The 27,828-nt window shown below is 33.7% G+C and overlaps 1 protein-coding gene across 2 annotated transcripts in view; it reads left to right on the top strand.

Moving 5' to 3' along the window:
• Positions 1 to 27,828, top strand: part of ASCC3 (activating signal cointegrator 1 complex subunit 3) — a 336,070-nt gene that overhangs the window by 4,321 nt on the left and 303,921 nt on the right. Inside the window, exons 2-3 of one of the 2 annotated variants that reach the window (XM_045084262.1) lie at positions 13,627 to 13,751; positions 15,465 to 15,615. In XM_045084262.1, the coding sequence (XP_044940197.1) occupies positions 13,662 to 13,751; positions 15,465 to 15,615 (241 nt within the window). In that variant the 5' untranslated portion in view covers positions 13,627 to 13,661. Of the gene's footprint in view, positions 1 to 13,620; positions 13,752 to 15,464; positions 15,616 to 27,828 lie in introns of both variants that reach the window. The other variant, XM_004767092.3, reaches the window with a different exon arrangement.

Below are 27,828 nucleotides of genomic sequence, written 5' to 3'. Positions count from 1 at the left end.
TGTCTTTTTTAGAAAAATTATTTTACTTACTTTCTTGAAAGTCAATAAATGCCCAACAGGCTAATCAGATAAAACAATCTAAAAATGTTAAATTCTACTTTTAAACATCAATAGAAATAAATATACCTTCATCTTGATTTAAGAAACTTAATTATAAAACCTGACACATATGATTTATAAGAACAACTTAATATGAGGATGATACTCATTTTGTAAAAATAATCTCAGTGCATTTTTTCCCAGTGTGCATGCATTTTCTAAAATAGACCTGATTTAAGCAGGGGGACTCCTTGAACCGTTTTTATGAGCATTCTTTAAGGAGTGAAGGAAACTTTGCAAAATATTAGCACTGTCTGCACTCTGGGGGTGGGGAAACAAGGAATAGCCTAAAGATCACTTTTAGAAAGAGTCACAGATCATTGAACAAATATTTATTGAGTTTCTTGGTATAGGCCAAGAACCATGCAAGGTACTAGGGAAAAGCAAGACATACACTACTGCAGTCCTGAGGTGCTAGTCAAGATGCTGGCTTTGTGAGACTTTGAATTGACTTGAATCAAGGAAAAGTACCTGTGAATGCAGCCTGGACAGTCTGAAGTGAGTAAAATAGAGGCTTTGTCATTGATTTAAAAAGTGAAAAAGTCGATATCCTAAGTTATTGATTTTGGCCATTAGCTTGGGGGGAAAAATAGTTATTAGGGAGTTTGCAAAATGATTGAACTCATGTTTCAGAGCTCTTCTCTTTGTATTTATTTATTGGATATAATAGAAATGCTAGTTAAGAAGTAACAGGTGAGTGGAATCTGTTCTTATAATTCTTCTACTGTGGTTTTCCTTCTGAGCCCACTCCTACTCTAAGTTTTCTAGCAACTGTCAAATTTTACCATTGCTTTTTGTTTTCTATTATATTAGCCTGAAATTTAGAAAACACCCAAATATTAACTTCAGGATTAAATTTCTGCATGTACAAGTTCTTGAGTTCTTTGAGTAGAGTGGCATCATGAGTTGAGAAAATCACGTTAGATTTTTATTTCTTTTGTGTTTGGAAAACTTACTAGTTTGTAAAACATCTCCTTAAGGACTAAAATAAATTAATCAGATGATTAAATTAACTTATGTGTTGGGCGGGTATTTTTGAGGTTTTGAAATGAAGATGATGTAAACATTAAAAAATACATATTTTATATATGTGTGTGTATATCCAGACCTGTAAATACTGCCTCTTTTTTGTGGCCATTTTGAACTCCTTTTATCTTTCTTTTCAGTCGGTCTATCTGGCCATTATACAAATACTTATTGAGAACCTACTAGGCCCAAAATACTGTTTTATTTTAGATGATGTGGATACTACAATGAACAAAGCAAAATTTTCACCCTCATCTGGCTCATATTCTATTAGATGAAACTGATAAAAAGCACAGAAAACATGTCATGTGATAAGTGCCATGAAATAAAGTGAGTTGAATGTAAGAGAAGGATTAGGGAAGAGGGTGCTGTTCAGAGAAGGCTTCTCTGGTAAAGAGACATTTGAGCAAAGACCTGAGGAAATGAAGGAGCTACCTATGTGGCATGTTTGAGAAAAGTGTTCATATAGGGAGATCTGCTTGGTATAGTTATAGCACTAGAAGGAAGGGCAATATGGATGTCCCAATACAAGCAAGGAGGAGAGTTAGAGGAGAAAGCCAAGTAAGAGAAAGCCAAGTTCTTTAAACCTTTTGAAGTTTACTCAGAGGTATGGGAAACCTTTAAAGGTTTTTGAGCAGAGTAGAGCCACAAATGTTACCTGTTTGGGGGAAGAATTATTCTTGTTTGTGTGTGGAAACTAGATTGTTAGTAAGGATGAAAACAGGGAGACTAGATAGGCGATTCTAAAAATCTAGGGAAGAAAGAGTGACAGTCAGAAGTGGTCAGATTCGGAATATATTTTGAAGGTAGAATTGGGAGAATTTGCTGATGAGTAAAGCAGAACTCCAAGTTTATTTTTGGCCTTAGCAATAGTCAGAATGGAGTTGTGATTCATTAAAGGGTAGTAGACCACAGGAGATTTGCAGTGGGAGATCAATTTTGTTATTCTTAAGTTTGAGTTGACTATTAGACATGCAAGTGGAGATGTGAAAGAGGTAACGGGTATACAAATCTGGAATACAGATGAGATGTGCAGCATGGAGATAAGAATTTGGAATTAGTGTATAACTGATACTTCAAGCCTTGAGACTGAATGGGATCACCTAAGAAACAAGTATAGCTAGAGAAGGGGTCTGAGGTCTGATCTTGGCGCACAGCAATGCTTAAAGGATAGGAGGATGAGGAGGAATCAACAGGAGAAAAAAGTGCCAGTGTTGGAGAAAAAAACGAGATACTGGTGTCATAGGTGCAAAGGGAAGCAACTGTTTCTAGAAGGACTAGGTCAAAAACTGACAGGAATTAAACAAGGCCTGAGAAGTAACGTTGAATTTGGCAATGTTGAGGTTATTTGTGACACTGATAGCTCTTTTGATGAACAGTGGAGGTAAAAGCCTGATCAGAATGGAATTTTTATTGTAGAGAAGCTGAAAAGTAAGATGTTAATTGAAGAGGGCTGTGGAGTCAGTAGGGGTTTTTAAACATGGGAACCCTTATACCATATTTTTAGGCTTTGGAGATGATCCATTAGAGAAGAAAATATTACTAATAAAGAGAGAGGGGACAATTTCATGTCAGCAATTTTATCATGTATCCCCACTGAGTAAATTTTTCTTGAATGAACCGGTGAAGGGATAGAAAGTGTTTTCACCAGATGCAATATATTTTTTATTGGTGCTGAATAAAAAGTGGGATAAAAAACACTTTAACATCTTTTTCAGATGATTGTGAAAATTGATCAAGTTTTAGTCTTCCTTGGTTAGATGACCACCTTGAAGTTTACTTTTTCACCCCAGTGAGTTGGTGTTTCTCAAGTCTTTACAAGGTCTCAAGGTGTGCTACTGTGATGGGCTTGCCTGATCTTTTACTTTGTGTTCATTTTTCCCCTTTAACCTTTTAAAAAGTTGGTACATATTTCAAAAATTTGGTGACCTATTATGAACTATTTCCTTTAAAGGCATTGCGGCACAATGTGTGTGGGAACATTAAACAAGCACCCAGATGCTCCATGTTCAGATGTTCAGTCTCTCATTAACCTGATAATTTTTAGGTAGTAGTTTCAGAACCAGTGATTTGCCATTCAGTTTGTTGCTTTAAAACTGCTCTCTCTCTTATTAACCTCTGTATTTATTGAAACTTAATTAAAACTTTTAATTATGAAATATTTCAAGAATATGGGAGATTTCAGAAAATAATTTAACAAGATTTAACAAGTTTTAATTTTTGCCATATTTGTTTCAGATCTTTCTCTTTTGAAAAATACTGCAATTTACAGGATGTAAACCAAGGCATAATGAGGGGGTTGATAGAAAGAAATGGGATTGATTGACTTGGTAAAGAGAAGGCTTAAAGTAGGATGGCTGGTGTGTTCACCTATTTAGAAGTCACTAATGTGGGAAGGAGTGCATAAATTTGATGACTTAAGTACAAATAACTCTTTTAAAGAGCTATTAGTCAGTTGTTTTCTAGTCGTCAGTTGTTTTCTGGTCTATACTTATATGGAAATTTTTATAAAACATTGAAAAACATCATTGTTCAATCTATACAGATATCATTTTTATTAAGTCTATGGAGATTTTTATAAAACATTGAAAAACATCATTGTTCAATCTATACAGATACCATTTTTATTAAGTCAACAGATATCATGATTTTCCTGGTATCTTCACTGCAAAAATTGTTAACCAACAATCTTTAGAGAAATGTCAATATTATTATTTAAAAGTTGAAGGTTACTTGCACTAATTTTTAAGACATTAGAGAAAGTGAATTTTAAAAATATGTTTGTAATGCTTTTTGAAACATGACGTTTCTTTCAGTAATTAGATTTTAAAAAGGTGAAGAGTATCATTTTCAAAACTTGTTTTTTCTCTCAATTGTAGAGTATATAATTTATACCTAAGAAAAGTGGCCTAGAAAGAATATAAAAGAATGACAACTAACAGTCCTGATCTTTTCAAACTTTTTTTTAGTTTAGGAAGCTGAGTAGCAGAGGATAAAGTCTCATAAGAAGATGATGGTTCATCTCAGGACAAGACACAGAAAAGACATTCTGGTGGACCTTTATTTGTCAGGGCATATTTCTGACTGATATCACAGAAAGCAAAAGAAAGCACTCTTTTTTTTTAAATCAATAGTTAAGTTTTCATAATACTAAAACAGTTGACACATGAATGTTAAATAACGGCTATGTCAATACATTTTTTTTCAGAAATAATAAATAAAGCATATATATTAAATGCAGTGTAGTAACATAACAGAATTTTTACTCTCCATGTATTTGTACCTAGGGAGGCATTCATAATGTCTAGTGAGTAGTAATTTACTTTTCTGTTTTCCATTTTTTGTTTACCACATAAATTCATTGGAGTCCTCATTTTAATGTTTCTCTCTACTTGAGAAAAAGGGGTAGTGAGTGTGTGCCAACTTCTTTTATATAATGTCAGTGTTAGGGTTTTTTAAGAATTTCCTCTGCTATGCACAAAATAATAAGAAGTAAAGATTAAGGTCATCATACCCTTTGATAATTTTTTTTTTTTTTTGATTCAGAGTGGATAATCCTGTTTGTTGGGGTGTAAAAACTTGAGTCAGAATTTTTAAAGGAGCTCATATTCAGGAAGGTAGTGGTGCTCCATAAAGTTGTAATACAGAAGAACCAGTGTAAGGTCAGGAAAACGCTTTCTCTCTAAATAGCTAAGGCTTGAGAATCACTAGAGTTTTGTTTCGGTGAATTCAGGTTTTATTAAGGGACAGATAGACATTTTTTGGGTCTTCCAGAAGCCCATAGGTTGGGGTAGAATTAGAATTCTGCATTTCTCAGATAACCTGGCCCAGGACTTTTCAACTGGACTACTGTGGAGAGAGTTGAGATGGACACTCCTAGTATGTTGTGTATCTGTTCCATGTGTTCTCTAGGAGTAATAAGTGAACTTGTTTAGGGTTTGTGAAATGCTTTCTGACTACGCTTCTTGTTCTTAACTGGAGCTGATATAATTTTCTAGATACTTGTTTTTCCAAGGGCATTTAAAGAAAAGAGTTCTTTATCCTTAAAAAGTAAAATTAATATAATTATGGGGGTCTTTTATAATATGAAAACTTTGGTTTAGAGTTATGAGCCTAATTAGGTCTATTCTTCCTAGGGTGGGAAACCTAGGTTTAATATAAGTAAATAGTTGGGGGAAGTAAATTAAAGAGTATGAACCTTATATAAATTTCATTTTTAATAAACCATTAGATATGTTATTTATATAAAAAGTGTATATTTATGTATTATTTATATTACCCTTGCTTTCTGTGTTGTCGAGGCTCCAAGTGTGTTTTCTAATTTGACTGGAAACTGTTGAAGAGCGGTTGCTTCTTGCTTAGGAATGAGTTAGGATATTAAGTGAACTTCTTGGGTGGAAATTATGAATAGTTAAAAATTGCCCTTGAAAATCCTTCAACTGGACATGTTTGTCAAAACACTGTCTTAGTAGGTTGTATGCAGTCGTCTCTTTTTTCCAGACTTGGGAAAATGATCAGTTTCTTCAAATGAACCAGGTAAAAAGTTGGCTTGTGTTTAATGGCCATGATGTGTGTGTATATATATATTTAAAAGATTTTATTTATTTATTTTGAGAGAGTGAGAGAGTGTGCGGAGGCAGCGGGGGACAGAGGGAGAGAGAATCTTAAGCAAACTCTAAGCCGAGTGTGGAGCCAGAGGCCAGGCTTGATCTCACAAAAATCAGGAGTCCAACACTCAACCTACTGTGCCACCCAGATGCCCTATTTTTTTTTTTTTTTAAGGGAACATAGTTTTAAACATTGCAGTGCAGCAGGATGCTCACAGTTTGAGATGCATATAGTGACTCACACATGAAGGGAGCATCATAGTTTTATTGCTCATCTTCCATTCACTCTGGAGCAAGTAGTCAGTTATTAAATAGTGGCAGAAACTCCAGTATTACTGTTTCAGTCTGTCTATAACTTTATTTGGCCTGTTTCATTTGGTTGATTCAAATAGGTAAATGTGCCTGTGATATGACTCTATTGTATTAACTAACTGATGGCAATAATGTACAAGGTAGGAATAAAAGGCAAAAATCTTTAGAATTTACTGTGAAAAATTACCCCCCTTTGAAATGGCATACTAGAGGATTATATATGTAATGTGTCTACGAAGGCTGGTGTTTTCTAAATTCAAATCTTGATTTAATTAACTCTTTTACAACTTACTTTTTAGAAGTAAAATATAAATATTCCAGTTTATTTTTCAAGATCTGGTTTGTTGGCATATCATTCTATTTTAAGTATTGAAATCTTAAATTCTAAGTTTACTCCTTTCACAGCCTACTCCCGTTAGTCCAGTGTTTTTATCCCTCACCTACATTATATTACTTTGACTTTTCCTGCCAGTAATTTTCTACTATCTATGATTGCCAAGAGTTAATTGGTGACTTTACATTTGTTAGGAAATATAGTTTGGCTGTTATTTGTTTATAATGAAAAATACAGTAACTATATTTTCCTAAAGTTAGGGTCAAGCAGTCAGACCCCTTTTAGAAAAACTTGCTATGTGGTATTTCAGAATAATGTGTACTAGAATTCTAGTCCACTGGTTGTTGGTCAATATCATTTCAGAAAGGGAAACATATTCCATTCAGATTTTTTTCTTCCCTAAATTGAATGTTTAAAAGGACAATTAAGTACTTCAAGACCTTTTCTTTTTTATCTGTACTTATATGCAATCAACATTCTGAAGATTCATTCAGATAATCACAGGTGGCTACTGCTGGCCAATAAAAATAGTCTTTTGGGTTTTAGTCTTTTATGAATTATATGCTAAGGTGTTAATATTTATTATTAAAAGATTTTTTCATTTATTCATTTACCATTTAGTAGGTCATACTAAATATGTAATAAAAATTACTGAGGTAACTGCTACATAGGATAGCTACATTATCTTAAAATGTATTCATTGTAGTCTTATAAACCAGAAATTTTCACCATGAACATTATGATGTGTCTTTTTTTTTTTTTTTAAAGATTCCATTCATTAATTTGACAGAGAGAAAGTGCAAATGGGGGAGCAGCAGGCAAAGGGAGAGTGGGAAGCAGGCCCTCTGCAAAGCAGATAGCAGGATGTGGGACTGGATCCCAGGACCCCAGAATCATGACCTGAGCCAAAGACAGACACTTAACCCTCTAAGCCATGCAGGGCCCCATGATGTGTCTTTAAGACCTCCAACTTGAACATCATTTCCTTTGGTTTGGACCTCAAATCAGAGCTTGGTCTCATCATTTAGACTCCACTGTCCTACTTGCTATGTTATAAAACCTCAATACTGGATCATACCAATCTTTGTTCCTTTGTCAGATTGTTGCCACTCTAAATTTGTGTTTTTCCAGTATAAACTGAGTATTCATTGCTACCTGAAAAAATCTTTTACTGGTTTCTTAATCAGTTTCCTAAATTATCGTTGGTGGTGAAATCAAACTTTTGCTTCTGTCTTCAAAAATTATTTTCTCATTGTCTTTTGAATTGTTCTAGCAGATCTCAAAGATTTGGTGGAAACTCCCTTTCACCACCTTTTTCTCTCCCTGTTCAATGCTTCACCATGTTACAATTGTATCTGTACCTCCAGGCATCCATCCCTCCCTGCTCTTCCTTCAGCAGTCTTATCTCTGCCTCATGCTTTTATTCTCATTCACTCCTATGCGTGAATAGGAGTGACTATTATGACTAAGGGACTAGTCCCTTAGTCATAATGTTCTGATTATTCAGTGTTTCCTTCTCTCTCTACTCCCTCTCTTCTCCCCTGATTATTGAATTGTGCTCAGCTCTCTCCTATATTTTCAAAAACTGTTGACCCAATGTATTTTACTATTTCTTGCCTTTCTCCTCTTCTCTGCCAGGTTCCTTGAAAAAATAGCTTGTACCCATTTTATTTCCTTATTTTCTCCCTTCCATTTATTCTTCAACCCACCGAAATGTGCTTTCTCCCCTAGTTCTTTTGAAAGTATGTGTGCTAAACTCACCTAAGACCTGGGAGTGGCCAAATACTGTGAACTCTGCAACAGCAGCTGTAACATTCTGTTCTCTTGTGGTAACACTTTCTTCATATTATAACTGCTGATCTGTTTCTTAGGACTCTATTCTTGGCCCTCTACTGTCTACTCTGAAGAGGTTTTTAGGGGTTCATGTGGATGGGTTTCATGGTATTCATGTGGCTTCTGAAATGAATTATAAAATATTTATATATGTGTATGTCTGTTTTCTTCAGGAGAAAGTCCACAGGTTTATTTATATTTGACTTAAAGCAATGTATTCACTCATGGATTTAACTGCCCTGAAGTCATAACTCTAAATTCTCTATTTCTAGCCCAGATCTTTGATAAGGAATCCAAAACTGGTGTTTATCTTACTTGATGGCACATGATCAAAACTTTCCAAAGTAGAATTATTCAGTCATCTTTCCTCTTCCGGTGTGGCATCTATTACATATATATGCCACTATTCTGCCTCTCCTGAATAACAAATTTGGGTGTCCTGCTCCTTTCCCCTTCATCTTCACAGCATATCCTACCCATTCTCTCTTTCAATTGTAAGTATCTCTCAAATTCATCTTCCCTGCTTTTTCTTGCCTTAATTCCACCCTCTTTATCTTACGTCTGGTTTATTGTAATAAATAACTTTACAACTGATTTGCTGGTCTCCAGTTTGAACCACATTTAATCTGTTCACCAAACTTAAATCTGAGTAATTTTTCTACTGTATGTTAATTTTTTTCAGTGACTCGGGTTGTCAGGATAAAAAGTGCTTAAATTGAAACATGGTGTTGGGTCTCTGCTAACATCTTCATTCTTATTACATGAGTCTCCAAATGTAAATTATTTAGTTTTCTCCTTCATGCCCTTACCTTTTCTTCTCTACTAGGCAATTCATTCAAGCCCTGTAAATCTCAACTTCAGTCCTTAGCTACCTTCCTCCCATTCTCTTAGATGTTCCACCTGTGTCTTCCTACAGTTATAGCTGCATAATTATTGTAACTCTTCTTACCCATACTGTAAGCTTGTTATTCAGAGCAAGTGTGGTCATAACTCTAATTTTTTTTTAAATCTTTTAGAGCCTCACAATGTGTCTAATGTATAACTGGTCATATATAGTTATTTGCTAATTAAATAAATAACCAAGATGTAAAATTTGTTTCTCATTTTGACTTTTATGCATTTAGGTATCCTTAAGTGTTAGTAATCTTTTTTTTTTACTGGTACAAACTACAGTGAGTTTTGAAGAACAGAATTCTGTAAATCTTATTTATACCCAGTATCTAAAACTGTTCTTTGTAAATCAGAGAAACTCAGCTATTTGTCAATAAATGATTTAGAGGTGATCATGAACAAATGAGCTATTACATTTTTGAAGTGTTAGTGTTAAACCTGAGGAAGAAAACAGAAAACAAATAAAAAAATCAAATAGTATGGGTTACTTAGTTTTCTTGACAACTATAGTTCATATTGGTCATTTTGATGAGACCTTAGGGAGTTTTAAAGTTTCCTATTAGATGTGACAACATCTAACATCTAATGTAGGATGTGACAACAGTGTGACCTCATTAGCAGGCCATGCTTTTAGATCTCTTCTTAGAGACTGGGCGTATTATCTTGTTTGTTAGGATTTGTTAGGCTTGTGAATTAGACTTCATCCATCTTTATTCTCATGCCCTTCTGTTTTTAGAGAAGAACAGGGGATTCAGGAGATTATAGTGGGTTATGTCAAAATGATTGAAGTAGTGGTTCCAAATACCCGTTTTATTCATAGAACATAACTGAGGCAGAGTATTCCATATAGCAGAATATTCCATGTAGTGTATGTCTTTTGTTATGATGTTGCGTTTTGAAAATACTAATTTATGTGGTAAAAGGCACGTTCTGAGGCAGATTATATTCAGTTTTCTGTCAAGATCTTTAAACTTCTGGGTTAATGTCAATCATTATGAATAGAATGCCTATCTTGATAGTCTCTTAATCTGGACAGAGAATTTAAACCTCAGTGCCCAAAGACATTGTGACCCTTACTTCTCCACATGGATAATAGTAACTATATGTTCCATCCTTGGGAGAATTGAGAAAAAAGTCACTCAAGTCACTCTCAGTTAAGACTTGATTCTCTCACAGACCATGGTTGAGAAAGGCTCCTAGAAAACAGGTTGTGCACTTAAAATTAAGCTCAGGTCACTAAATTCTTAGTAGGTGGAAACTCCTTGATCCCTATTGATTTGAGACAAAATTGAATGTGATTTAAGAATGAAAGATAATAAAAAAGAAAAAAAGAAGAATGAAAGATAATATCCCTAAAACAATTGTTTTCAAAGTGTGGTCCTTGACCTGAACTTGTTGGAAATGTAAAATTCTTATGCCTCATCTCAATGTCATCTAATCTACTGAGTCAAAATTGGGGATGAGGAGTAGAGGCAGGGGCTTATTAGTTTTAGCTGGGTAACTGATGCATACTAAGATTTGAGAATCCGTTCTGTGCTATTTACCCCTGCTTTCATTTCTTCTTCCATATGCTCCAGACAGTATTTACCCAGTATTAGAAAAATCCAGATGTGATTCCATGAGTCATTTTGTTTTTCAGAAATACTCTCCTAAATTCACTCCCAATGAGTAGTTGAAATTTAAAGTCAGCTAGGTAGGGTGTTTATTTGCAAATTAGGTCATTTTACTTTTCTGATTAAAATTCTTTGGTGTGATATAGGGCGTCCAAATCTTTTCTCCCCCCAGACATTTTCATACCATTTTCTTATTGATTTGGAATGCAATCATTTGTGGTTTTTTTTTTTTTTTTACTTTATCTTTGATGTTTCTAATTTCTAGTCTATTGTATTTTGCTCAGAAAATAGAATCTGTATCAGGAGTCAGTAAACTAATTTGGTCACCCAGAGCCCAATAATAGTTTTATACTTTTGAAGTGTTGTTTAAAACAAAAGCAAAAACACATCCCCAAAAGTGACAAAGTCTGCCTGTGGTCTCCCATATCTAACCTATTTGTTCTCTCTTTCCCCAGAAAAAGTTTGTTGACCCTGATCTGAGTGGTACTTATTCTTTGAAATTTGTTGAAATTTGCTTTACGGCCTAATATACACAGACTACTTCATTAAACATGTACTCGTGAAGAGTATATATTTTCTCATCATTAGGTACAGATTTCTGTATATGTTCATTAAATTAAACTTACTAGTTTCATTGCTCAAGTCCCCTATATAACTTTACTGAATTTTTTAGGGCGTTGGTTTGACCTCTCAATAATGAAATACTGAACTTTCACTTTGATGTTGCACTTGTGACTTTTTCTGGAGTTCTGTTTGTTTGAATTTATTTTGAGGCTCTTTCATCAGGGCATGCAAATTGAAAATTTTTATATTTTCTTAGTGAGATGTAATTTTTATTATTATGTAGGGAGGATTTTTTTAATCCTTTATAATACCTTTTGTTTTAAAGTCTGTTTTGTCTGATTTGATAAATTTTGGTAAAGCCACCAGCTACTTTTGGTTATAACTTACAGGAAGATCTTATTCAATCCAAGCTTCTTTGTCTTATGTTTTAGGTGTAACTCTGATGTTCACTTGTGTGCCATTTAGTAATTCTGTTGATCTTTTGCATGTTAAGTTTAATTATTGTGAATATTCATATATTTGGACTTCTTCCTCTTCGTCTCTCTTAATGTCTAATTTGTTTATTTATGACAGCACACTGGGTTACTTCTTCAGATCTTTATTTCAGGTCACTAGTTTTCTCCTATTCTTTAACCCTTATTGATTGTTTTTAAATTTAATAAATATATTTATTTCTAAAACTCATATTTTCAAATTTGCCTGGTCATTTTTTATTATTATTCGTTGTTAAATTCTCTCTTATTTTGTTAAACATTTCAGTTATTTTGTTTATAATTATTCTAATATAGGACTCAGATTTTTTTTAAGTATTAAGCTTTGTAATAACTTTCAAGGATATAAACAATAAAGAAGAAGAGCAGAATCAGGTCATGGTCTGAAATATTCTATATGGTCCCCCTGGTTCTTTTCCTTCCCACATTGAACACATGTTCTTTGACCCAAAATAATCAATGAGTTCGCTTAGTTGAGGTTTGTGGAACATTTCACACTGTAGGAAGTTTCTGGACTATAAAACATCTTTATTTCAGACTCTGGAGTGGGATTTCATAAGCTCTGCATTATTTACATTTTGGACTGGATAATTCTTTGTTGTGGAGAGACTGTCCTGTGCATTGTAGGATGTTGAGCAGCATCACTGGCCTCTCTGACAGAAGCTAGTCATACTCCCCACTCTCCAGTTGTGATAACTTGTGATAACTCAGAATGTCGCCAGATATTGCCTACTGTCCTATGTGAGGCAGAATCATCCCTGAGAACTGTCCTAGAGACTTAAATACCTTTTGTGACATTCTGCAGGGAGCCATGCATGCCTTATGAACCTATAGATTATAGTTTTGTTATAATAAGCAATCTTAACCCAGGATGACCCTCCAACAGTGTTTCATAGATAAAGACTCCCCTCATAGTCAGTATTATTAGTCTGTTTGCCAGAAGGTTTAGTTGTTTAGTTGTCAGCATATAAACAGGGAGATCAGATCATCTGACTTCTTTATTTTCCTGGGAGTGCTCTCCTTCCCCAGCTGCTTTAATTTTTTCCTTCTGTTCTTCAGTCTCTCTGTTACCATTATCTCCCTTTCTCCATTTTTTTTCTTTTACTATTTTCCAGATAATTACCGAGTACACAGAGTATTCCCAGACTATTCCATTTGTTAGGACAGACCAGTAAATAAAGGTCTTTTTTTTTTGGTTAAGAAGCAAGACAACAAGTAAACAAACAGGAGAATATCATATTAATTAGTATAAGGAGAATTGAAATTCTGTGTTTTGAGAGATAGGAAGTGGATAGCTATGCTTTCCTAGATTGAATAGTCAACAAAGTCCCATCTCAGAAGGTGTCTTGTGTCAAGGAGTCTGTTAAATGAACATCAGAAGAGAATTTCAAACAGAGGGAACCATTAATGCAAATGCATTTAGATAGAAACATGCTTGATACTTCAAGAAGAGAAAAAGCCAGTGAGACTCTGAAAGCAAGGAATAATGTGAGATGAAATCGGTGAGCATAAAACAAAATTGAAGAAAAGATGGGAAAATGCTTTCCTATCTTTCAGTGAGACTGGCATTGGTCGTATAGTAGTGGAGTCCTTGGGAATCTATAAAACTCATTTTGAAGGGATGTCGTGGTAGTACCCACAAACAGGTGTTTTTGTGTTTCTTTTTCCTTTAGCCATAGCCAGTGTAGTTATTAAAAAAACTTCATGGGTTAAAAATGTTTCAGGAGAACTTTTCAGCATTGCGTTTTAACTAATTGGTTTTTCTTTTCTCTTGTACAGGTCAATTTGTTGAGTTTGATTACTTCTCCATCTTCCTCCCAACAAATAAATACCATTTTGTTTTGTTTCAGTTTCAGGTTTCTCCTTGTATGGATCACTGATTGAATAATAGATGGCTTTACCACGTCTCACAGGAGCTTTGCGCTCCTTTTCAAATGTCACCAAGCAAGATAATTATAATGAAGAAGTGGCTGACTTAAAGGTAAACTTTTCAGATGAAAAACATTATCTAAATGTACAATGTGAGCAGATAATTGACACTCTTTTTCTCAGGTCTTTGTACTTAAAATGGTAAGTTTTATTTTGTTTGGTGTGATACCAAGAAGGGGAATGGGTAATGATGTTTCCTATGAGCATACTTACCTTAAGCACTTAGGACTGTATGTCAAAGAGAATAATCAGAACCATGATAGTAAATTCTTTGTTAACTTTTGTTGCTAAGATATCTGCCACAGTTAATTTTATAATTTAATCCAGTCATTTAACTCTGGAACATCTGAGTAAGTTTATGGGTCTCTGGTAAAACTTTTATCAAATGGACAGAAATAATGTCTTTACCGTAACATGGAAAATATGAATATTAATGTCTTAAAAGCAGTGGCTTATCTCATAATTGACTTCTGTCTGGTCCTTATAATGACTTGTGGACTTTATAGGCCTGAAAGTGTATTAACTGTATATATGAACATGTGAGCTATATAATATATATATGAAGGAATTGACCCTGTGTTGTTTAAAAAAAAAAAAAAATAGTTACTTTGTTTTCTAATAGTTTGGAATTTTATTGTTCATAGTCCTTAGGCCGTTTTTAGAATTAATGTCTTCATTTGAACATTGATAGTAGGAAGAGATTTGTTTGTAGTCTTTAGATAGAGTTTTCTTCTAACAGTGATACAGTTTTGCTACAGAAAACAGTTCACATTCTTTATAGTGGGAGCTGGTTTGCATTTTCATGGCAATAAAAATAAAGGTATAGTCTATACAGTTAATTTATATTACTATCTTAAACTTGAATTGTTTTCTCTAACCAAAGCCCCTTTTAAAAGTTACTTTATATTAGAAATACAATAGGAGATTTTAAAATTTGGAAATATATACCATGTCATTTCATTTATTCTTACAGACTTTTAGATACTTCTTTTTTTCCTGAGGAAAGAAAGTGGCAGATCTAATGAGCCTTATTTTGTTATTTTCTATCTGCTTTTTTTTTTTTTTTTTTTTAAAGAAAGAGAGAGGGAGGAGGGGATGGGGGTAGGGCAGAAGGAGAGGAAGAAAAAGACTCTTAAAGAGTAGTACCTGAATGGTGCAGTCTGTTAAGCATCCATCTCTTTGTTTCTACTCAGGTTGTGATCTCAGGGTCCTGGGATTGAGTGCCATGTTGGGCTCCACACCTATTTGACAGACAGAGATCACAAGTAGGCAGAGAGGCAGGCAGAGAGAGAGTGGAGGGGCAGGGGAGCAGGCTTCCCACTGAACAGAGAGCCCGATGTGGGGCTCCATCCTAAGACCCTGGGATCATGACCTGAGCTGAAGGCAGAGGCTTAACGCACTGAGCCACTCAGGTGCCCCTTAATGTAACTTTTTATCTTGAGTTATAGCCAACAATATAAATGAGAGAATACTAAGCACCCCAGGATGTTGGACTTTTTCCTTTGTTCCTTTTTCCTTTGCTGTATGAAAATAATTGCATAATGAAAATTCATTGTGATCAAAACTATAAAAAATAAAGTTTTTTTAAACAGACAAGATTTTTTAAAATCACACTTCAATAAAGCTCCTTCTGGGAGCTTAGTTACAAAGCAATTTTGAATTCTTGTGGGTGGTGCCATATTGTGTAATGTAATGCAGAATATATGTGGTAAGTGATGGCTTTGAGGAGACCATTAACCAGTGTCACTGTATTATGCTGTTTCAGGTGAAGCGGTCTAAACTTCATGAACAAATTGTAGATTTGGATGTGATGTGGAAGAAGATAGTAAAATTTTTGAATGAAAATCTGGACAAGAGTGAAATGCAAAGTGTAAATGAAGACTTAAATGATATATTACAGGCTGCAAAACAGATAGGTATAGTTTTGTTTTGTTTTGTTCTGTTTTATTTTGTTCAGTAGGGTTTGAAAATAGATTCCTTTTAAACTGTATACTATACAGGGAAAGGCTCAAGTTTCCAGACAAGTATTTATAACTATAAAAGATAGTCTTACCTATCTAGGGGCTCGGGATAGTGTCATGAAGTAGAATTAAATTAGTACTTATTATACAATTAATCATGGTTCATAAGAATTTAGAGTTTGAAAAACACGATTATGTTTGAAATACGGAGAGAGTAAATGATAATTTTAATGTAGCTTGAAGGAACCTTAAAAGCCACGGGGATCAGTTTCTTAAAGAGGCCCGCCAGCACATAGTGAGGGGCAGCACTAAAGCTAAATTTTGCTTCAGTTTTGCACACTAATATTCTCATCAATTGATTATATTTGAAAGAAATTATAATTAGAGTTTGTTATACCACATATTACTATAATTTACTTTCCCGAAGTGAAAAACAAAACCAAAATAAAACAAATGGTTTTTTGGTAAAACTTCTGAGTTTGTTCATTGAGATTCATCCTCTTTCTAGACTCTGATAACTAAAAAAGCATAGTTAACACTACTGTAGATCTAAATTTTCCAGATTCAGGTTTGTACCCAAAAACTTCATGCTGATATTCAGGTCCTGTGAGATCTGGCCTCCACGTTTCTTCTGACTTCAAGTCATCCTTGTCCTCACCAATTGTGCTTCATGAGACACTGGCCTTTTCTCACATCCTCAATCCCAGTTAGTGCAGGTCTTTATACATGTTATTCCCTCTGTGGAGAATGTCCTTCTGTCCTACTCTTAGAGTGGGTAGATCCTTGTTATTTTGAACTTAGCCAAAAACTTATTTCCTTAATGAGGTCCTGACGGACCATCCAGTCTCAAGTTGTTCCCCAGTCATGCTTTTGTCTTAAAACCTCAGTAGCATTTTTCTCCTTAACGTGTATCGTTATCTGATATTTTCCTTGTTTGTTTATTGCCTGTGTTTTGCTGCTAGGATGTAACTTTCATGAGGATAGGATCTTATTTTTCTTGTTCAATGCTTCAAGCTGGGTGCTTAGAATAGTGTTTGGCATGTTTCGAGCCTTAGGATTCACTTGATAAATAAATGAAAAAGTTTTCTCTGCTGATTTCTTGGTAGAGGGAAAATTTAGATTCTTTGTCGTATGCTGGTTGGCAGTGCTCTTCCTTATACGAACTTTGGGGAGGGTTTTCCTATTATCTCTCATATACTTATTTATGATAATCAATTCTTTATATTTATTCTTCAAATATTTTGACTTTGATATATTATTTAATTATCATTGGTTTGTAATATAGTATAATATTTAAATTTAATGTCCTCATTGTTTTAAGTTGTGAAAGTACAAAGTGGATGTCATGTATACATTATCTTCTGAACTTCAAGTGCTTTATTAAGGAAGGGATTTTTGTTTGTTTGTTTGTTTAAGTCTAGGGAAAATGAAGTGCACTTTGATGAGATTTGTAATAGCATTTGGCATAATATTTAAAAAATATAGAAGGAGTTAGATTCATTGGAAAATTGTAGTGCAAATGCAGTCTCCAGTTTACCAACATCAACTTGACTAGGATCTTAACCTTTCTGGACTTCACTGTTTTCATTTCTAAGATGTTGGGGCCATTGCGGGGGCAGTTGTGATCTGACTAAAATACTTTTTCAAAAACTGTGGAAAGTGTCTATCTTCTTCTTTAGTTCAGTTTTAAAGATAATTTCAAATACTTAGCAAAAAAGTATTAAAATGTTGAGTTTATTCAGTCCCGTGACTAAATTATTTCTTTATTTAAATTACATGGAAATTAAGATTTTTTAAGAAATAAGGTACCCTTTGGACTTCTTCCCTGAAATATCTCTGACAAGTCAGAAATCATTGCTTTAAATATCAGTCATTTAATGTAATCCTAGGAGTTTTGCCAACATCTGATTCATGCTCAGGGACTAATCTATTCATTGATGTTTTTAAGGATTGATTATTTTGAGATGTAATATCTCAAAAGAATATTTTCATGACAGAGAAACCTTAGAGTTGGATTTAGGGAGATGCTCTATCATATCTACTTTTTAATCCTGTTTTAAGTTGAGTAACTATTAACTCTATTGATACTAATAGTTGCCTAGTAGTCAGCCATGCTTTCTGAATGACAGTAATGGTGATAATGGAAGTATAATTAAAATTAGCAGCTTTGGAAAAGTTAGTCACTTGGGAAAAATGTTTTTATGATTTCTTATATTGCTCTTTCACACAGCTAATTTGGTATAATTGTATTAAAGAGGTAGAGCAAAAGAATAAAGAAAGAACAACAATCACTTATATTTTACTTGAATATATTAGTAGAAGGTACTTATTTAAGACCATGTATACTGACTAGTCATTATAATGGGTATTTTAAGCTGGTAAGGGACATCAGAGAACATTGTTCCATTCCTTTCACTTACTATGTAAATTAACAGAACCCATAAAGGTTAACTGAAGCCCTTGATTCATTCATGGTGAAGATAGGCTAGACCCAAATTCTGAAATAGAAACATGATGGAAATACTAGATTCTTTTCTTTATTTGTAGTCTGATGTCGGGTTCCATTAAGTCTGCTTTTCCCCATTCTTAAATTTACTCTTTCTGTCTTATTTACTTTAATTTAGACTTTTAACATGTCGTCTGATTACTATAGTAGCCTATTGCCTCAGCCTTCCTTTCCTATTTAACTTCTTCACTGTTACTAGACTGATCTTTTTTATTCCCATATTACTCTTAGACCAAATTCCTTAGAATAGACATAAGAAAATTCCTTAGAATGGACATAAGAAAAGCTTCTTTATGAATTGAAACAATTTACCTTTTCACTTCTTTGCCATTCTATCATATGTAATCTTTACTACTACTTATATGCAATGTTTACTAACTTAATTTCTTTAACAGTGCTTACTGGTTTTTTCTGTCTTTTTGTATGTTAAAATAACTTTCCCCATTGTGTTCACCTGGTGAAATGCTTTTCATCCCTGAAAAAATGGCTTAGACTTCATTCATGTCATCTGTTACTCTTTTCTAATCTTAGTAGATGGTGTTCCATTAGACTATCATCTATTCCATACTTTATTATAATATGGAATACTAATACCTAATATGGTTCAATGGATATAGTAGATGTTCAATAATTAATAATTAAGTAATCTTTTGAGAACTCAACTAAAAGTTTTCTGTGATCTTTATTACTTCTGATGCTAACAGCTTTTTGTTATTGTTATTTTAAAGTATTTTTTTCCTCTCAAACTTACATTTAATTATTCCTGTACCTTTTTACAATTTTATTCTCCCCAAAGATTATTTTAATAGTAAAACTTAGCTTTAGGGAGCAAACATTATAAATTATTTGAAAGTAGTATTCTTGACCCTGAATCTTAGTTTATTTAAATACTCATTGTAGACATAGCTATCTCCTCCATGGATTTAAAAAGATATGCATAATCATATTAACCTATATTATATTGGCAATGAAACTTTATCAGTATGTTTTATGTACTCTAAGTAGAAATGTCTTTGAAAATAAAGAGGTCAAGATTAAAAAATGCATCATGTATTAAGCATGTGTATTTGTTACTTAATACTCATTTTGGGAAGCTGATAAGACCTCCACCGGGTAGATAGAAAAACTAGAGTGGAGGTCCAGAATGGAGGAAAGGTCAGTAGACAGACCCTGAAGTTCCCTACTCTGCTCTGTGACTGAATCTCTCTCAGAGCCAGAACAGAATGATCTCATAATTTTATTCATATTATTTCACCATGCACAGACCTGTTTGTTTTGACTTCTCTGATTTATAACTCCTGTCTTATTTGGGTTTCAACATTCTTTTGCATTTTACCTTTAATAACTTCGCCTTTAAGAAAAGTATGAGTCAAAATGTAGGTTGGACAAAAGTGACTTGCAACAATGTGGCATAGGGAATTTGGTAATCCATTACATTTTATGAGTTGTAAAGAATAATAAGGTTTTCCTACAAAAAGTGAGGAATTAAAACTGAGGGTAGAAATCAGTTTATGGAAAAGGCTTAAAAAGATATTAGGATTTGGAAATCCTGTCTATGGAAGACACACTACGCATTTAGAATAAAGGCCTGTTGTGTATTGGGAAGTGGCAAGAAATTTTGCAGGAGTATTTGTGGAAAGTAGCTATCTTGAAAATTGCAGATTCCAAAAATGTTTGGAGTTCCATTTCCCGTAAATTGGCAGACAGGTTAATTTGGAATAACTCTCTGCTGAGAATAACTAGAAAAACTGTAAGATATAAAATTTGTTTAATTGCATCAGAGTCTACCAAAGGGATGAATTATGGGGCTGAGATCTGGAAGCAGACATAAACCCAGAAATGTGATCCTGGATTTTGGGCCACTTTTTCCTAGAGGTGACTGTTCATTCCAGAAGAGGCAGCTGGAAGAAGAGGAGAATGAGAAGAAGAGAAAAGCTTTTAACAGATTCAAAGAACTAAGATGACAAAAATGACTAAAATGGCCAAAAGTGGAAATAGAAAATCTGAATACTTGACTTAAAGAAACTGAATCTGTAATTAAAAACCTTCTCACGAAGAAATTTGTATGCCTTGATGGCTTTACTGGAGAATGTCATATAATGTCATTTGAAGAGGCATGAGGTTATTATTTGTAGATTAAAGAAGGTTACAGGCATATAATAATTCAATGTACTATCCTTGATTGAATTCTGAATTGGAAAAAAATAATAAAAATATTGGGGGGACCATTATGGTAGACATTTAAATATATACTCTGGATATCATGAGGTAATATTATATCTCAAGTGAGTCAGTGGTTTAGTGGCCGTTTAAGTATATCCTGAATCTCAGGAGATGCATACTGCAGTATTTATAGAGAAGTGTCATGGAGACTGCAATATACTGTCAAAGGGATCAATAAAAAAATACATATGAAATGTGTGTGTGAGAGGGAACACAAATCCACATGAATGCACAAAATGTTACTGGATTAATAGGGAAAAATAAGGTGATTCATGAAGGTTTGAAATCACATGATTAGTAGATGAAGAAAAAGCATTTTTTTTGAACATCTAAAATCAATTACGATAAAAATTCTTAGCCAACTAGGAATAGAACTTCCTTAATTTGACAAATAATATATTAAAAAAGCCTGGATCAAATATCATATGTTATGATGCAGTGTTGAAAAAGCTTTTCCCTTGAGGTAGGAAATTAGACAATGCCCTTCACCACTTCTTTTTCTCACTGTACTGAAGGTCCTTGCTGAAAAGGCAAGAAAGAGTATAAAGATTCATTGAAACTCCCATTTTTCACATAACTATTTTTAGAATATGAATTTAGCAAGGTCAATATAAAAATCAATTTTATTTCTGCTTACCAGCAGCAAATTTAAAATGCTATTTACAAAAGCATTAAAAATCATCAAATATCTAGAAGTAAATTTAACAAAAGGTGAGAAAGATTTCCTCATTGAAGACTGAAATATTGAGAAATTAAAGAAGACCTAAATAAATACAATAATGTACAAAGGATTAGAAGACTCATTATTATAAGATACCACCTTTACCCATATTGACCGAGAGATTCATGCAATTCCAATCAGACTGTCAGCGGGTTTGTTTTTGAGGATGTGCATTTGTGTGTGGAAATTGACAAGATAATCTGAAAATTATATGGAAATTCAAAGGCAAAGAGCAGCCAAGCCAACCTTGAAAAATTAAGAGGGAACATTGATTGTATTGTATATTAAGACTTGTTATAAAGATAGTAAATTATAAGTGAGATGTTGGACTGAAGATAGATAAATAGACGAGTGGGGTGGCATAGAGTCTAGAAACTGACCTACGAATATTAGGGCTCTTCCTTTACCACGAAGGTCATCAAGTAGTGAAACATGGCTGTTTTTTCAGTGCATGATGCTGGGTCAGCTGTATATGCATATGAAAAAATTAAACCTGTACAAATAATTCTAAGCAGCCTATTGAACGAAACGTGAAGCTTGAGATAATAAATCCTTTAAAAGATAATAAAGAAGAATATCTTCATGATCTCCAATATGGAAAATTATTAAATAGTAAATAACACTCTTAAAGGAAATGATGGTAAATTGGACTACGTGAAAACTGATATTTTTTTATTCGTTGAGAGTAAAAAGACAAGTCACAGAATAGGAGAATATAGCTTCATATATAACCCAAAAGAGAGTTTGTATCTATATTAAATATGAACTTCTACAAATTAATAAGAAAAGGTAATCCTATATAAAAAGGAGCAAGAGCCTTAAATAAGCACTTTGCAGAAGACAGTTGAATGTCCAGTAAACATGAAAAGGTGTCCAACCTTATTAGTAGTCAAAGAGATGGCACTACATGCACATCAGAATGATTAAAATTTTAAAAAATGATATACCGGTTGTTGGTCGGGCTCAAGATTATGAAATAACAATTCTCATCCACTACTCACTGTGTTTTAAATTGGTATGACTGCTTTGAATAACTGTTTTATGATATCTGCTGTGGTTGTACAATGTTATTTTAAGTCTTGGTATATATTATCCAGTAATGTGTACATAAATTTCCAATAAAAATGCCTGTACATGTATGCAAAAGACCAGTGCATGATTTGTAATAGTCTTAATAGTGAATAGTCCAATTCACTATTAAATAATGGCATAGAAAAATATGATACGTAGACTACCTTATAATAATAATGAACTCTAACTACATGTGACATTGTAAATGGATCTTATAATGTTGAATGAAAGCAGCCAAACACAAAAGAACAGATAGGATAATGATTCTGTTTTTATGAAATTGAAAACTAGGCATGCTTGATCTCTCACTCAGAAGTCAGGATATTGGCTATTTTTGAGGAAGCAGGAAATGATGGAGTAGATTTTGCAGTTTCTGGGGAGTTGATAATACTTGCTATCTAGAAGTAGCTATCCAGATTAATATTAAATAGGTGCACTCATTTTGTGATAATTCTTTGAGCTGTATGTATACTGTGTATGTTCTTGTTTTATTCAATAAAAAGTAAAAATTATGGCTTTTCCTATTATTATTTTTCTTAAAATATTTCAGACTGATAACATAATAAATGCCTGTGTATTCACAGGTCAGCTTAACACTCGGCTAGCTATCTTTCCTTCAGTATTTATTTTTTAAGTAATCAATTTTTTTTTAAGATTTTTATTTGAAAGAGAGAACATGGGGGGAGGGCAGGGAGGGACAGAGGGAAAAGAGGAAGGAGACTCCCCACTGAATTAGGGAGCCCAATGTGGGCCTTGATCCCGGTACCCTGGGATCATGACCTAAGCTGAAGGCAGTTGCTTAATCAACTGAGCCACCCAAGTGTGCCTAAGAAATAAAATCTTAATGATATGGTCAGAACTCCTTATAGACCCTGCTCAGCCTCTGGTACTAAATATCATAAGTATAATAAATAAATCTGTGTTATTCTCATGCTTATTTTTATTACATATATTTATACATTCATAAATATGCATTAGGAATGTATTCAGCTCAAATATCAAGCCTGCTATGGTAACAAAGACCAAATGAGTTTATATGTTTCATCTTACAAACTCCCTCTGTAGGATTCAGTAACTTGGTAATGTTAGGAACCAAGGCTGTGATGGCTTGGCTTTTTCTTCTGTTTGTTGCCTTTTGTTCACCACTTGCTCCACTTCTAGCCATCATATCTACACAAGATGTTTCTTGTTTAATTTTCTGAGAATAGATTATGTCACTAGATTTTCTGATAATCAAACCACCTTTTCATTTCTGAATAAACTCTACTTTCCGATAGTTTACTTTTAGATACATGGATGGATCCATTAAGTTAATACTTTGTTTGGAATATTCACAACTGTATTTTTTATTCCATGTATGCTTCTGTTTTGTTTTCATAAAATTATTTTCTTACAGTTTAGGATGATTTAAAGCTATCAGTTAATAGACGTGATGTAAATACAATTCTTTCATTTACTAGTGAGTAGCTAATTAATATCACTAATCCTGTTTCCTCAGTGATGATAATTCTTATTTTGTATAGTTGTGGTGTGAAGTAGTACCAGAAGTCTGTAGAGTAAAACTGAGTAAATGGCTGTCAGTGAATGATTTTATTATAAACTATAAATGATTTTATTATAAACTATTTGTTTATAAATAAATAAATAGTTTTTTATTATTTTATTATAAACAAATAGTTTATAATAAAATCATTTATAGTTTGTAATTTTTTTTTTTTACCAATAGCCTTGGTAAACAAATAGTTCTGTGTATAAGGTCAGGAACTGTGCTTGGGTGAGTCTGGAAGGAATTCATCAAGAAGAACACTGGGACAGATTTAGATTTTGTTTTAAATAGTTAGGATCAAAGTTGTTAAATTTATGTCTGTTTCATGGAGGTTTCTGGGAGAAATTACAAAGTAAAAGCTGAATAACTTAATGAAATCATACATGACTGAAGATGTATCAGCTGTATAAACAGGCAGTTCAGATTACTTGAGGATATAGCAAAACAGTAAATTGAATGGACATTATAGCAATGCAAGAGTTGGAAATAGGATCAGATCTTCACAGTTTAGTTTATCATTATATTATTCTTCATTACAAATGATTATAATTTCCTAAGCAATTTGCACTGCATTTCTTAGTAGAGGCATTTGTAAGGTTGCAGTTGATTGTCCTGGCAGTATTAACAAGTATAACATTACTAAACATCTGATAAGTGGGGACAGAACTGAAGTATATACTTTATATCATCCTTTTTTAAAGGTGTTTCTTTGGACATTAATAAATTTAAAATGCTAGGTCAATCTCAGTAAGCTATGTTATTTGTTCAAAGGTACAGTTTCTTTAATGATGCTCAAAATGATGGTTTTATGTAGGAAACTCTTATATAAAATTGACATTTTTATGTTAGCTGTTTCATTGCTTGGGAAGTCAAGTTATAATTTGATGAAGGATTTAATAGTACTAGAAATAGCAATATAGGGGCTAGATGCTGACTTGAAGCCTACACTGTAAGATGAGTATTCATATTTTGTAGTGAATATACATAAAATTGAATGGCTGACTAAAAGATGGGGAAGTGCTTTGGACTATTTTTAATCTCTTGTACTGCTCTTTTTCTCTACTAAGTATGTTTCTCTGTTTGTTTTCCTTTAATAATTTGCTCACCCTGAAGGCAATAATTTCTGTGTAAGTGCAGGAATAATTTCAATGTGTAAGCAACTCCTTTAAGATACTATATTGAATATTTCTTGAATACTAAGCCTACTTAATGTGAGGTTTTGCTGAAGGTGCTTTGATGCAGAGTTACACTCTGAAATAAATGCAGGTCATTATACTAAATTGCATAACTAGGCAATTTTAAGTTTAGATGACGTAAATTGTTAAGTTCATCCCCCAACAAAGTCATATGGTAGATGCTGATCTCTGTTACATAAATTTGTTTGACAATTTGGTGATTATTGAAAGATGGTATAATGTAAAAAGAAAATGCCTAATCCTGGCTCTTGTAGTCTTAGTATGTCATTTAATCTCAGTATATCTGAGTTTCTCTGTAACATAAGGAAGATACTTGCACAATTCATTTTAGAAAATTTTAGGTACTATTCTTGTTAAAAAGCACACCAATGACACTGGAGGGAATATGTAAAGGGAAAGAAGTGATTGGGGAACGGAATAGTGTATATTTAAGCAGAATCCTTATTTTTTTTATATATATCTAATGCTGCCTGGAAAGTTTATTGCATAAGTATTTTACATATTTGCAAAAAATTATTGTAATTATCAGTTAAAAATCATTTAGCTAATATCTGCAAATATAGCATAATAATACTTTTATCTAATGGAGTAAACTTCAGTTGACACTGATGCAGGGTTATAATAGAGTATTTGCAGATACAGATCAAGTGTTTGGTAAAATGAACACTTAAAGTTTTACAAAACATGAAAAAGTAAATTTGACTGCTTTGAACATTTCAGTATTAAAATATAAAAGATCTTATGGAATATTTTCTACTGAACATTAAAGACATAACTGGACAGGGAACTCATTTGTTGACAATTTGTAAATTGAATATTAACAGTTAAGAATGCAAGCAGTTGATGGATTTTTTAAATTCAATTTTCAATTAATTTTTATTCATTTTTTAGAATCTCCCAACTATAAGGTATAGGTTATTCCTTAAAAGTTAGTTTGCAACCCTTTAATTCTTTAGCATTTTGCTATCAAAGGGAATCTAGAAGTAAATTTTTGTATCAAGAATGATTTAAGATTATATCATTAATGCTCTGATTTTTAAAATATTTTGTTACAGTAATCAGTTACCAATTATATAGATTACCGTACACTTCGCATCTCATTTTTTCTTTCAGTGTAACTGGGAAGTAGGCAGGGCAAGTATTTATTATTAATATAGAATAGTCTAGTGACCTTCTAAGCATATCTCTTGAAATATGTTGCAGTTGAAGTGCCAGGTGGTAAAAGCCAGTTTTCTGATTTACAGTCCACCTTGTTTAGTGTTTTATGGATAGAAAATAGGATATTCAAGTGGTTAGGTATCTAGACTAGTTTTCTTATAGGTTTGGAGATCTTAAGTTTCATTCAAGCTTTGACAATTGGTTATTTAGTGTATATCTTATTTTATACGGATTTTTTTTTTTTTAATCTTAAGGACAAAACTAAGCTTCTTAAAATCCATCCAGAAAGATTAGCACAGGCAGTCTTGGGAAACAGAAAAGGCTTGAAAATTGGGCGCAAATGTTAAGTGGCTGAAGAGCTTTAGCCTACGAAATAATTCGTTTGAAAGTTCATCAGTTTTACATTGTATGTAAAATATAAACCAGTATTACATTGTACATAAAAATGAAGAGGTGATTATTTGTGGATAACATCCTCACAAACTCGCAAATTTAATTTTGGGTACAGTGTAAGAAAGGACTACTTATTACAAATTTCCACTCTAGACGCACACCACACGCGTTTCCTGAGGTCTCCCCCTCCTCTCGCGGTGGCTCATTATGCTCAGGTTCAGCTAGTCCATGGACCAGCGCCTCTGTCTCCTTGGAGGTTTCATTTCCGCTGCCATTGCTGTTGAGGGAAGGTGGGGCCTGCCAGACCTTTGACAGGTCAGGTATCAATTACATTCAGTCTCTTCAAATGTTCTCTCCGTGTTTTACAAATACCTTTAATATGGTTTAGTCACCGTAAGATCTGCGTGCTGCCTTCATGGGTGCGCAAGTGTTAGTAAACGGGGTGGCTCCTCTGCTGCCGCCCTGCGTGAGGCCAGGATTCTCTGCTCCAATCCTGAGGTGCATTCTCATCCGGGTGGTCGACTAACAGCCAGTGTCCTGTGCTGACTACGTCATCACGTGCGGACCGCGCACGCTGGAACGCGTGTCTCCCGTGCTCCAAGCGCGGAAGACGCGCGTGTGCGGTTGCCGGAAGGCAGCGTGGCAAAAAGCGAGCATGGCGTGTTTTAGCGCCCCAGAGAACTTCATCGTTTTCAGAATGCTGTAGTCTGTTCGAAAGCCAACAGTGGCCATAAATGGTGTTTGTTAATTTTTCTCAAAAACGAACTTCCAGACACCTGAATAGTGTGGTGCTGGTTCACCTTTAAGAAACCACTCTGTGATGGGAACACGTGTCCTATTCAGAGATCTGTGGAGTAGGTTGAGCAGAGTTAATAATTAGGCGAGGGTAGGGTTAATAATTAGGAGGGGGTATTAATATTTATGAGCACCATTATCTAACTTAGTTTAAATAATTTTCAAAAGACTTCAGTTTTTGTTTTTTGAGGGTTTTTTGTTTGTTTTTTGGGGGGGTTGCAAATAGATATGTCAATACTCATTTAAAAATTTGAAACACTGAAAAAATGTTTTTGACCTTTGTGTATGTTTCCAAGAGTTTGTAGTTATTTTTCTTCAAAGGTAGACTCATAACTTCTTTTCCACTACTATGGAGATTATTTTCGGGCAAGATGTTTGGTTCCATTCATTGTATTAGTGAATGCAGTGTATGGTTATAACATACTTACCAGTGATGTAATAACGGTACTTAAGTTAATTTCACTTTCAGTAAGAAATTAAGACTGTTCTCACAATTAGTACTTTATTTCCTAAAGTGATTTATTATTTATTTAGTACATGAGACTTTGAGATAAATCTA

This window comes from Mustela putorius, unplaced genomic scaffold (genome assembly GCF_011764305.1).
Source record: "Mustela putorius furo isolate JIRA1106 unplaced genomic scaffold, ASM1176430v1.1 tig00000759_pilon_pilon_pilon, whole genome shotgun sequence".
NCBI classification, from domain to species: Eukaryota; Metazoa; Chordata; class Mammalia; order Carnivora; family Mustelidae; genus Mustela; species Mustela putorius.
Note: the sequence above shows the minus strand (reverse complement) of the source record. Positions and strands in the feature narration are given on the sequence as shown.